The following is a 12,994-nucleotide window of genomic DNA, read 5'->3' on the forward strand; positions in this document are numbered from 1 at the left end:
CATTGTTTTATTTTCAACAAAATGTCCAGCCATGGTTCCTAAAAGGGACAAAAAGGCCAGTAAATTATATTTTATCAACAATATTTAAACCAATAAGCAATTAATATTCAAGCAATGAATTTATAGACATTGTGATAAACATGCATAAATAATATTACAAAAGGGTTCTGACGAAATTCCTAAACAAACAAATGCAAGTTATATGTCAAAGAAAAGGTGTATCACCACAACAAAATTGTCATAAGATAAATCAACTACATGAAAGGATAATTGCTTATAAATAGAAACCATTAACATCTTGAGACAACTTTAAGAAATATAAAGACGTATTAGAGCCTCTAAATACAGGCTACAAGGCTACTAAAGTCACCGGTGCATTAACAGCTACCCGGTGAATGCAAACCATGTAGGACGAATCAGCGTACAAGTACAAATAAAAAAAGAGAGAATTAGCAAAATCCTGAAAACAACTAAAAATATATATATAATATCGTCTTTGTATCTCAAAATCATTGAAATGGGTTAACCTTAAAAATCTAAATAAAATTGATGTGTGGGGAGGCAGAGGCACATAAACTCACATCAATATCTTTGTCAGATAACAATGTTAAACAAATAATTTATGCTATTGCTAGCAATCAAGAGGAAACTGACTGAATGACTAAAAACTCCCCTGTGATGGCCAAAATGACAATGCATTGACTTTTTTTCACTATACATGTCGGGGGATGCTATTCCCGAGAACAAATTGTTCTGTCTCACGATTCCCAAGCATTAAACGGCACAGGGGATGTTCAGTGTGCTGTGTGGCTATATTAACAGAAAACAGATTCCATGGGATCGAATAGTGGGCTTTTGCACATATGTTGGGATGGCATACAGGCCTCTGCACTCTAGTTATGAATGTGTCTCCCTCTGCCATATGGACGCATTGTATGATACACTGAGAGAAAATGCCTGCAACAGAGTGGAGCACAGAACTCTGAGATAAAGTATACAGCAGCAGGTAACTTGATTGCAAATCCACTGCCCGCACACCTGCTCACAAAACTATGTGGAAATTTAGGCTCAGAGCAAGACAATATTCTATTTCACGCTTACCAAGATGCGCGCCGAGGCTTGGGAATACCCTGCTGTCTCCATCTGAGCATTAAAACTCATGGTAACCTTTGCCAGCTCATATCTGTGTAAAGCTGGATTCAGTGCTCTCGTCTGCATTAAAACCAAATATCGATAAAATATGGATGTAAAAGCAGAGATGAGGTATGTACTGTCGACCATGCCCCCTGACTTTGAGGAGCTAGTGTACGCGTCATGCATCAAGCACACCCATTTCATTAGTGGTGGTGAGATAAGGGACATTATGTCAGACTAATTTGAAATTGACTGTTATAGCCCCACATTAAAAGTATGTGATGGTGAGTTGAGTAAATCTGAGATACTGTTAGAATGTTTTTCAATTGACTGCCATAACAACAACAAAAAAAGTCAACATTGGCCGTTAATTATGTAATTTTCACATGGTTGGGGTGCTGAGAATTTTCAAATATCAAAATGGGGTCGGCGGCCAAAAAGGTTTGGGAACCCCTGGCCTAGGGAATGGGACATCACTACATCACTCCCGCACATCAGAAACTTCCAACAGATACCACGCAATTCTTTGACAACGAGCCTTGTGTTTTTCACAATGCCTGTACTGGAGGCAGTAATATATTTCCTTTTTATTTCTCATGCAACAAATACATACTTAACATATGAGTAACAAATGAGAACAGCAGAACAACAATGTGCCTGTAATGTACCCATCCTCTGCCTGTGGTTCATGTGGAGTAGTAGCCTACGGAAGCAGTACTTTCACTCCATAACAGTTTGACATGTAACAGCCGCATTTCCTTTACTCAGTCATTACCAGGAGAATAATTGTAGCTAGAACAAATAAAACTGCTGTTCTGATCTAATATTTATACCAAATATTTTAGGGTCCAAAGCATACAGGCATTTTTATCCTCCACAATAAGCAAGAGTTAGGAACTGTTATGTTAGCTGCATTGGCAAATATCTTCAATTAACGTTACATTACTACAATAAAGAACAAAATTGTACATTACATTTATAGTAGATGCTTTAATTAGCTAACTAGCTAGGATATTTGAATCCACTGGTTTCACAAGATGACAGCCTGGTTTGCTGATTTGCTCGGCAGTCAATAAAACATGAAATAAGACCATTTACAATTCATACAAATGTCAAACGCCCACATACAGTTGAAGTCAGAAGTTTACATACACTTAGGTTGGAGTCATTAAAACTTATTTTTCAACCACTCCACACATGTCTTGTTAGCAAAGTCGGTTAGGACATCTACTTTGTGCATGACACAAGTAATTTTTCCCCCCAAAATGTACAAACATGATTTAACTTTAACTAATTCATTGCATCACAATTCCAGTGCATCAGTAGTTTACATACACTAAGTTGACTGCCTTTAAACAGCTTGGACAATTCCAGAAAATGATGTCATGGCTTTAGAAGCTTCTGATAGGCTAATTGACATAATTTTTTGTAAATTGGAGGTGTGTACCTGTGAATGTATTTCAAGGCCTACCTTCAAACTCAGTGCCTCTTTGCTTGACATCATGGGAAAATCAAATGAAATCAGCCAAGACCTCAGAAAAAAATTGTAGATCTCCACAAGTCTGGTTCATCCTTGGGAGCAATTTCCAAACGCCTGAAGGTACCATGTTCATCTGTACAAACAATAGTACGCAAGTAAAAACACCATGGGACCAAGCAGCCGTCATACCGCTCAGGAAGGAGACGCGTTCTGTCTCCTAGAGATGAACGTACTTTGGTGCGAAAAGTGCAAATCAATCCCAGAACAACAGCAAAGGACCTTGTGAAGATGCTGGAGGAAACAGGTACAAAAGTATCTATATCCACAGTTAAACAAGTCCTATACCAACATAACCTGAGAGGCCACTCAGCAAGGAAGAAGCCACTGCTCCAAAACCACCATAAAAAAAATTCCGTTTACGGTTTGCAACTGCACATGGGGACAAAGATCATACTTTTTGGAGAAATATCCTCTGGTCTGAGAAACACAAATAGAACTGTGTGGTCATAATGACCGTCGTTATGTTTGGAGGAAAAAGGGGGTGGCTTGCAAGCAGAAGAACACCATCCCAACCGTGAAGCACGGGGATGGCAGCATCATGTTGTGGGGTTGCTTTGCTGCAGGAGGGACTGGTGCACTTCACAAAATAGATGACATCATGAGGAATAAAAAATTATCTGGATATATTGAAGAAATATCTCAAGACACCAGGAAGTTAAAGCTTGGTCGCAAATGGGGTCTTCCAAATGGACAATGACCCCAAGCATACTTCCAATGTTGTGGCAAAATGGCTTAAGAACAACAAAGTCAATGTATTGGAGAGGCCATCACAAAGCCCTGACCTCAATCCTATAGAACATTTGTGGGCAGAACTGAAAAAGCGTGTGTGAGCAAGGAGGCCTACAAACCTGACTCAGTTACACCAGCTCTGTCAGGAGGAATGGGCCAAAATTAACCCAACTTATTGTGAGAAGCTTGTGGAAGGCTACCCGAAACGTTTGAACCAAGTTAAAACATTTAAAGGCAATGCTACCAAATGCTAATTGAGTGTATGTAAACTTTTGACCCACTGGGAATGTGATGAAAGAAATGAAAGCTGAAATAAATCACTTTCTCTACTATTATTCTGACATTTCACATTCTTAAAATAAAGTGGTGATCCTAACTGACCTAAGACTGGGAATCTTTAATAGGATTAAACGTAAGGAATTGTGAAAAATTGAGTTTAAATGTATTTGGTTTATGTAAACTTCCAACTTCAACTGTTTAAAGATAAATGTATACCGGTAGCTAGTTGGCAAACGTTAGCTAGTTAGCTTGCTTGTTAAATAGCTATTTTCGTAAATTAACTTTATTACCAAACAATATGGAGAATCATTTGTCTTTACATTAACTAACATATTTCTCTTAACTGTATTTTTTTGTACATGATTCGTTATGAATTTATACTTACTTACATTTTCTTCCATCCTAATTTTTTTGTCATCCATCTTCCTGAAGCAACTATAGAATCTTAGGTCGTAGAGCATCATGGGTGTTTTGATAACCACTCGATAGGAAGTCTGCATCTCGATTTGCTTGGTTTGGAGGGCCAAGCAAAGTTGAATTGGAACACCACTCCGACTCGATGCGGCCCACAAACCAGGGGGGGAGGGCTAAGGGGGAGTATTGGGATTGAGCCATTGTTGACGTCTGGGGTGTAAAAACTAGGAACCAAATGGAAGCAAACAGACGAAATGGGGAGGGACTAACATGAACTTGTCCAACAATAAACAATCATTTTCATTGCAAAACGTTTTCCTGTGCACTAATGAATACACCCTTATTGTGTCCGCAGTGCTGAACCGTCTGATCACAGATCTGCACTCCTTCCTGGTGGTGCTGGACAGTGAGAACCTCAGCTACATCGCTCAGGCCCAAAAGAAGTCTATCTCAGAGCTGCTGTCCAAGCTGCAAGACACCCCTGGTAGGACACTGTTGTTGTTACTTATTTACAGTACCTAGTGAGCTTACACACACCCCTTGCACAGTCTTCACATTTTGGAGCCTTAAAATAAAGTTTAAAAGGAGATTCAATTAGATTTTTTTTCCTGTAGATCTACACAACCTACTCCACATTTTCAAGTGAAAAATATCTTCCAAATTAACTAAAAATGACAGAAGATGTCTTTATTGCATATGTCTTCACACCCCAGAGAATACTTGGTGACCTTTGGCAGCCATTACTACAGAACACCTGAAGGGACACAACAAAAAATAGCTCATTATTTAGTGTTCCCTTGTGAAATGCTTTGCATTCCCTCGTAAAATGCTTTGCGTTCCAGCACAAAATGTTTTGCGTTCCCTCGCAAAAAGTTTGTTAGCTAGTAACCTCCTCCACAGGCTATTGCGCACAACGTATTTGAGCGGAAGTCTCTGGGAACGAGATTAGCTAGCTAGCTAGCAACCTTCAAAATAAAGAGGACATAAAGGAACAGCCTTTTCAATATAAGTGTCCTTTTGTCTTATAATTTCACATTTGGAAGGTGCATTAAAACAATTAGCTGGTATGATTATATAATTTCTAGCACATCTAGCTAGCAAGCTGACTATATGAATGATGTACTGACTAATAGCTATGGCTATTCTCAAGAACAAGCAAACCCTTACCCGAGGAGCAAGTCCGATTGATCAAGCATTCTATTCAATGCATTTTGAAGGAGTGCTGATTTAATCAAAAGTGCATTAACAGTGGTTTGAAAGTACAATTACATTTAAAAATGAGGCAAATAATTAGTACTCTTTAAAAAAGGGTTCCAAAAGGGTTCTCCGACTGTCCCCATAGGAGAACAATTTTTGGTTCCAGGTAGAACCCTTTTGGGTTCCATGTAGACCCTTCTGTGGAAAGGGTTCTCCTATGGGGACAGCCAATGAACCATTTTAGGATCTAGATGGAGCCTTATTTTCCAAGAGTGTAGGAAAACCTTTTGTCATCATTTTGTTGTTGCCAGATTGACTTTAGATGCTGTGTAATGTTAGCTAGCTAGCTAAGATTGACGGAAGACCACTGGATTTTAGCTACCTAATGTTAGCATTGCTAGCTATTTTTGACAAACTTTTCTAGCAAATGACAACATTGCCATCTGTCTTAGGTAAATTTGATGACATGATAACAATGGCAAAGTTGTGTCCTACTAAACATGTGCCTACTTTTTAGAAATGTAATCTAGACTAAACCCCTGCTGTCCTTTTCCCTGGGCGCTGAAGACGTGGATGTCAATTAAGGCAGCCCTCCATACCTCTCTGATTCAGAGGGGTTGGGTTAAATGTGGAAGACACATTTCAGTTTAATGCATTCAGTTGTAAAACTGACTAGATATCTCCCTTTCCCTTTCCCTGAACAACAATATAAATACATCATGCAACAACTTCAAAGATTTTACAGTTGAGACATTCGTGCTATTGTGTTGTGTGACAAAACTACACATTTTATAGTGTTTTTTTATTGTCCCCTAGCACAAGGTGCAACTGTGTAATGATCATGCTGTTTAATTAGATTCTTGATATGCCACACCTGTCAGGTGGAGCGATTGTCTTGGCAAAGGAGAAATGCTCATTAACAGGGATAGAAACAAATGTGAACACAACATTTGAGAGAAATAAGCTTTTTGTGCGTATGGACAATTTCTGGGATCTTTGATTTCATCTCATGTAACATGATACTAACACTTTACATGTTGTATTCATATTTGTGTTTAGTGTAAGTAGACCAGATGCAGCTGCTATCACATTGGTGTGTATGGGAGAGCCACCCCTTTAAATCGGCAATGGTAAACAGCCTGAGTGAACTAAAGTATCTTAATTGATCCACTATCTTTGGCTTTATGTAGTTATCCTGATACTCACATCTTGCCTTTGCCCCAGCTCCCCTCTCCCTTTCTTATGGCTGCAGGGGCAGTATTGAGTAGCTTGGATTAAAAGGTGCCCAGAGGTGCCCAGAGTAAACTGCCTGTTCCTCAGTCCCAGTTGCTAATATATGCATATTATTATTAGTATTGGATAGAAAACACTCAGAGTTTCTAAAACGGTTTCAGTGATGGCTGTGAGTATAACAGAACTCATATGGCAGGCAAAAACCTGAGAAGAAATCCAAACAGGAAGTGGGAAATCTGAGGTTGGTCGATTTTCAACTCAGCCCCTATTGAATATACACTTTGGTTATGTTGCACTTCCTAAGGCTTCCACTAGATGTCAATCGTATTTAGAAACTTGTTTGAGGATTCTACTCTGAAGGGGGAGAGAATGAGAGAAGATTGAGTTACAGGTCTGCCAGCAGTCACGTGCTGGTCACACGCATTTCACATGAGAGGTAGCTCGCGCTCCTTTGCTTTTCTGAAGACAAAGGAATTCTCCGGCTGGAATATTATTGAAGTTTTATGTTAAGAACATCCTAAAGATTGATTCCATACATCTTTTGACATGTTTCTACGGATAGTAACGGAACTTTTTGACATTTCGTCTGCAGCTAGGGAACGCGCTTCGTGACTTTGGATTTGTTTACCAAACGCACTAACAAAAGTAACTAATTGGATATAAATGATGGACATTATCGAACAAATCAAACATTTAATGTGGAACTGGGATTCCTGGGAGTGCATTCTGATGAAGATCATCAAAGGTAAGTTAATATTGATAATGTTATTTCTGATTTCTGTTGACTCCAACATGGCGGATATATCTATTTGTTTTCTGAGCGCCGTTCTCAGATAATTGCATGGTTTGCTTTTTCCGTAAAGCTTTTTTGAAATCTGACACAGCAGTTGCATTAAGGAGTGGTTTATCTATATTTCCATGTCTGACACTTGTATTTTCATCAACATTTATAATGAGTATTTCTGTAAATTGATGTGGCTCTCTACAATATCACCGGATGTTTTTGGAACTAGTGAACATAACCCGCCAATGTACACTGAGAGATTTTTTAAATATAAATATGCACTTTATCGAACAAAACAAACATGTATTGTGTAACATGAAGTCCTATGAGTGTTATCTGATGAAGATCATCAAAGGTTAGTGATTAAATGTATCTCTATTTGTGCTTTTTGTGACTGGAAAAATGGCTGAATATTTCTGTGACTTGGCGGTGACCTAACATAATCATTTGTGGTGCTTTCGCTGTAAAGCCTATTTGAAATCTGAGACTTTGGTGGGAATAACAACAAGATTACCTTTAAAATGTTATAAGATACATGTATGTTTGAGGAATTTTAATTATGAGATTTCTTGTTTGAATTTGGCGCTCTGCACTTTCACTGGCTGTTGTCATATCAACCCCGTTAACGGGATTGCAGCCCTAAGAAGTTTTAATTAACATGCTTTTATTTATCAAAAAGAAAAACAAGTAGCCTCCTGGGTGGCGCAGTGGTCTAAGGCACTGCATCGCAGTGCTTGCTGTGCCACCAGCGATTCTGAGTTCGAGCCCAGGTTCCACCGCACCTGGCCGCAACAGGGAGGCCCATGGGCCGACGCACAATTGGCCCAGCGTCGTCCGGGTTAGGGAGGGTTTGGCCGGCAGGGATATCCTTTTCTCATCATGCACCAGCGACTCCTGAGGTGGGCTGAGCGCAGTGCACGCTGACCACGTCGCTAGGTGTACGGTGTTTCCTCCGACACATTGGTGCTTCTGGGTTGGAAGTGCGTTGTGTCAAGAAGCAGTGTGGCTTGGTTGGGTTGTGTTTCGGAGGACGCAAGGCTCTCGACCTTCGCATCTCCCGAGTCCGTACAGGAGTTGCAGCGATGAGACAAGACAGTAACTACTACCAATTGGGGAGAAAAAGGGGTAAAAAAAACAAGTGTTCAAAAGTCAAATTGTAAATACAACAGCTAATGAAATAAACATAATAAAAAACGTTTACAAAATAAGCCAAGACATACAGTTGAAGTTGGAAGTTTACATACACTAGGTTGGAGTTATTAAAACTAATTTTTCAACCACTCCACAAATATCTTGTTAACAACTTTTGCAAGTCGGTTAGGACATCTACTTTGTGCATGACAGAAGTAATTTTCAAACAATTGTTTACAGACAGATTATTTCACTTATAATTCACTGTATCACAATTACAGTGGGTCAGAAGTTTACATACACTAAGTTGACTGCCTTAAAACAGCTTGGACAATTCCAGAAAATGATGTCATGGCTTTAGAAGCTTCTGATAGGCTAATTGTGTACCTGTGAATGTGTGTACCTGTGAATGTATTTCAAGGCCTACCTTCAAACTCAGTGCCTCTTTGCTTGACATCATGGGAAAATCAAATGAAATCAGCCCAAAAAAATTATAGACCTCCACAAGTCTGGTTCATCCTTGTAAGAAATTTCCAAACACCTGAAGGTACCATGTTCATCTGTACAAACAATAGTACGCAAGTATAAACACCATGGGACCACGCAGCCATCATACTGCTCAGGAAGGAGACGTGTTCTGTCTCCTAGAGATGAACGTACTTTGGTGCGAAAAGTGCAAATCAATCCCAGAACAACAGCAAAGGACTTTGTGAAGATGCTGGAGGAAACAGGTACAAAGTATCTATATCTACAGTAAAACGAGTCCAATATCAACATAACCTGAGAGGCCGCTCAGCAAGGAAGAAGCCACTGCTCCAAAACCGCCATTAATTAGCCAGACTATGGTTTGCAACTGCACATGCGGACAAAGATCGTACTTTTTGGAGAAATGTCCTCTGGTCTGATGAAACAAAAATAGAACTGTTTGACCATAATGACCATCGTTATGTTTGGAGGAAAAGGGAGAGGATTACAAGCCGAAGATCACCATCCCAACCATGAAGCACAGAGGTGGCAGCATCATGTTGTGGGGGTGCTTTGCTGCAGGAGGGACTGGTGCACTTCACAAAATAAATGGCATCATGAGGAACGAAAATTATGTGGATATATTGAAGCAACATCTCAAGTCATCAGTCAGGAAGTTAAAGCTTGGTCGCAAATGGGTCTTCCAAATGGACAATGACCCCAAGCATACTTCCAAAGTTGTGGCAAAATGGCTTAATGACAACAAAGTCAAGGTATTGGAGTGGCTATCACAAAGCCCTGACCTCAATTTTTACTAGGATGAAATGTCACAAATTGTGAAAAAGTGAGTTTAAATGTATTTGGTTAAGGTGTATGTAAACTTCCAACTTCAACTGTATGTACTGCATCTTATACCATCTATTGCATCTTGACTATGGCGCTCGGCCATTGCACATCCATATATCTATATGTACATATTCTTATTCCATCCCTTTAGATTTGTGAGTATTAGGTAGTTGTTAGGGAAATTGTTAGATTACTTGTTAGATATTCCTGCACTGGCGGAACTAGAAGCACAAGCATTTCGCTACACTCGCATTAACATCTGCTAACGATATGTACACTACTGTTCAAAAGTTTGGGGTCACTTAGAAATGTCCTTGTTTTTTAAAGAAAAGCACATTTTGTTGTCCATTTCAGTAACATCAAATTGATCGGAAATACAGTGTAGACATTGTTAAGTTAATATTGTAGCTGGACACAGCTGATTTTTAATGGAATATCTACATAGGTGTACAGAGGCCCATTATCAGCAACCATCACTCCTGTGTTCCAATGGCACGTTGTTTTAGCTAATCCAAGTTTATCATTTTAAAAGGCTAATTGATCATTAGAAACCCCTTTTGCAATTATATTAGCACAGCTGAAAATGGTTGTGCTGCTTAAAGAAGCAATTCAACTGGCCTTCTTTATACTAGGTGAGATCTGGAGCATCAGCGTTTGTGTGTTCGATTACAGGCTCAAAATGACCTGAAACAAATAACCTTCTTCTGGAACTCGTCAGTCTATTCTTGTTCTGAGAAATGAAGACTATTCCATGTGAGAAATTGCCAAGAAACTGAAGATCTTGTACAACGCTGTGTACTACTCCCTTCATAGAACAGCACTAACTGGCTCTAACCAGAATAGAAAGAGGAGTGGGAGGCCCCGGTGCATGACTGAGCAAGAGGACAAGTGCATTAGAGTGTCTAGTTTGAGAAACATACGTCTCACAAGGCCTCAACTGGCAGCTTCATTAACCTCTTTGGGCTAGGGGGCAGTATTTTGACGTCCGGATGAAAAGTGTGCCCAAAGTAAGCTGCCTGTTACTCAGGCCCAGAAGCTAGGATATGCATATAATTGGTAGATTTGAATAGAAAATACTCTAAACCTGTTAAAATAATGTCTGTGAGTATATCAGAACTGATATGGCAGGCGAAACCCAGAGGACAAACCATTCCAAAAAAATAAATCAGCCTACCACTGTTTTCAATGTCTAACATGTTTATTATGAGGCGAAATCCTCCCAGATTGCAATTCCTAGGGCTTCCACTAGATGTCAACAGTCTTTAGAAAGTGTTTCAGGCTTGTTTTTGGAAAATAGAATTTGTAGTTTTTCTAAGTGGCTCCCATTTTGGCTGTAGTGTTTTCATGCACGTGGATGAGATGTTTTTGTTGTTTATCTCCGGTAAAGACAATAACGATTGTCCGTCTTAAATGGTGTTGTTTATATATTTAGTAGGGTAGCTGAGGTTTGATTATAAACGTTTTTTGACTTGTTTGGATAAGTTTATTGGTAATTGGTTTATTGGTTTATTTGTATGCATTTTGAAGGAGGGAAACCGGTGGATTATTGAATGAAGCGCACCAGCTAAACTGAGTTTTTGGGGGTTATAAAGGTCTTTATCGAACAATAGGACCATGTGTGATGTATCTGGGACCTTTTGGAGTGCCAACAGAAGAAGATCTTCTAAGGTAAGGGTTTTATTTTATCAACCTCTTAGCTTCATTTGACATGTTTTATTTTTTTATTTCACCTTTATTCAACCAGGTAGGCCAGTTGATAACAAGTTCTCATTTACAACTGTGACCTGGCCAAGATAAAGCAAAGCGGTGCGACACAAACAACAACACAGAGTTACACAAAACGTACAGTCAATACCACAATAGGAAAGAAGTCTATATACAGTGTGTGCAAATGGCGTGAGGAGGTAAGGCAATAGATAGGCCAATTTAGCAAATAAAAAATACATGAAAATAAATTGAAATATATTTTTAAAAGACAATAAATACAACATTTACACGGGAGAACGGCAAACAACGTTTGCACTGCTACGCCATCTTGAATGGAGAGCAAGTTTTTATGGTCCGTCCAGAATATGAAAGGATGAGGTGCCCCCTCCAACCAGTGTCTCCCACCCCTCAAGGGCCACTTAACTGCCAAGAGCTCCCGGTAGCCTACATCTTAGTTGCATTCCACTGTTGAGAACCGTTTGGAGAGAAATGCACATGCGTGCAGTTTCTTGTCCCCTTCATTCCACTGTGAAAGGACCGCCCCTGCTCCAGTGTCCGAGGCGTCCACCTCTATCACGAAGGGATGGGTAGGATCCGGATGGTCCGGAGAGGAAACGTACCTAGAGCTCCCCGAATGCCCTGTCAGCCTCGGGGGTCCAGCACAAATGATTCTGGGACTTGCGAGTTAGGGCCGTGAGGCACGCTGCCACCGCACCAAAGTTGAACAAGAGGCTGAAACGGGCTGTTCATTTTACGATGTTGCAGCACCTGGATCAGAGCGCGATCCTCCTTGCTCCACTCCTGTGCCCGACACTAACACCTGGGCCCAGTCGGTGACGGCCCTCACCTTTACGGGGTCCATTTGGATATCGGTGGTAGAGATAATGTGGCCCAGGATAGAAACTTGGGATACACGGAACTCACACTTCTCTATCTTTATGTATAGTTGACTCTGCAGGAGGCCTCTCAGGACTTGGCAGACGTGCAGGATGTGTTCCAGAAGGATCTTGGAGAAGATCAGGATGTCGTTGAGGTAAAACAAAGACTAACCCGATTCAACATATCCCTAAGTGTGACCAATGCTTGGAAGACTGCCGGCTAGTTCGATAATCCAAAGGGCATGACTAAATACTCATAGTGGCCACTCGAGGTGTAAAAGGCAGAATTGCATTCATCTCGCTCCCTGAATCTCACCAGATTGTAAGCATTGCGGAGGTCCAGTTTGGTGAAGAATTCGGCACCATGGGCCAATTCCAAGGTGGCGGACATCAGGAATAGGGGATAATGATTCGTAATCGTGATCTTGTTCAGCCCTCTGTAATCAGTATAGGGACACAGACCTCCATCCTTCTTTCCCACTAAGAACCAGCTGGGGATGTAGAGGAGGGAATTAAACCTGCCTCCAGCGACCCCTGAACGTAGTTGTCGGGTAGAAGTTCCATGGCGCAGTCTTATGGACGATGAGGAGGGAGGGTGGCAGATTGCCTCTTACTGAAGGCCTCCCGGAGGTCGAAATACTCGGGAGGGATAGCGGA

At 40.5% G+C, this 12,994-nt stretch overlaps 1 protein-coding gene across 3 annotated transcripts in view; it reads left to right on the forward strand.

Moving 5' to 3' along the window:
• si:dkey-220o5.5 (actin filament-associated protein 1-like 2) overlaps positions 1–12,994 on the forward strand; it is a 118,191-nt gene that overhangs the window by 48,985 nt on the left and 56,212 nt on the right. For all 3 annotated transcript variants that reach the window (XM_020476202.2, XM_031807638.1, XM_031807643.1), the window contains one exon: positions 4,452–4,580. In XM_020476202.2, the coding sequence (XP_020331791.1) occupies positions 4,452–4,580 (129 nt within the window). The remainder of the gene's footprint in view (positions 1–4,451; positions 4,581–12,994) is intronic.

Source organism: Oncorhynchus kisutch, linkage group LG3 (genome assembly GCF_002021735.2).
Source record: "Oncorhynchus kisutch isolate 150728-3 linkage group LG3, Okis_V2, whole genome shotgun sequence".
In the NCBI taxonomy this organism is placed as follows: domain Eukaryota; kingdom Metazoa; phylum Chordata; class Actinopteri; order Salmoniformes; family Salmonidae; genus Oncorhynchus; species Oncorhynchus kisutch.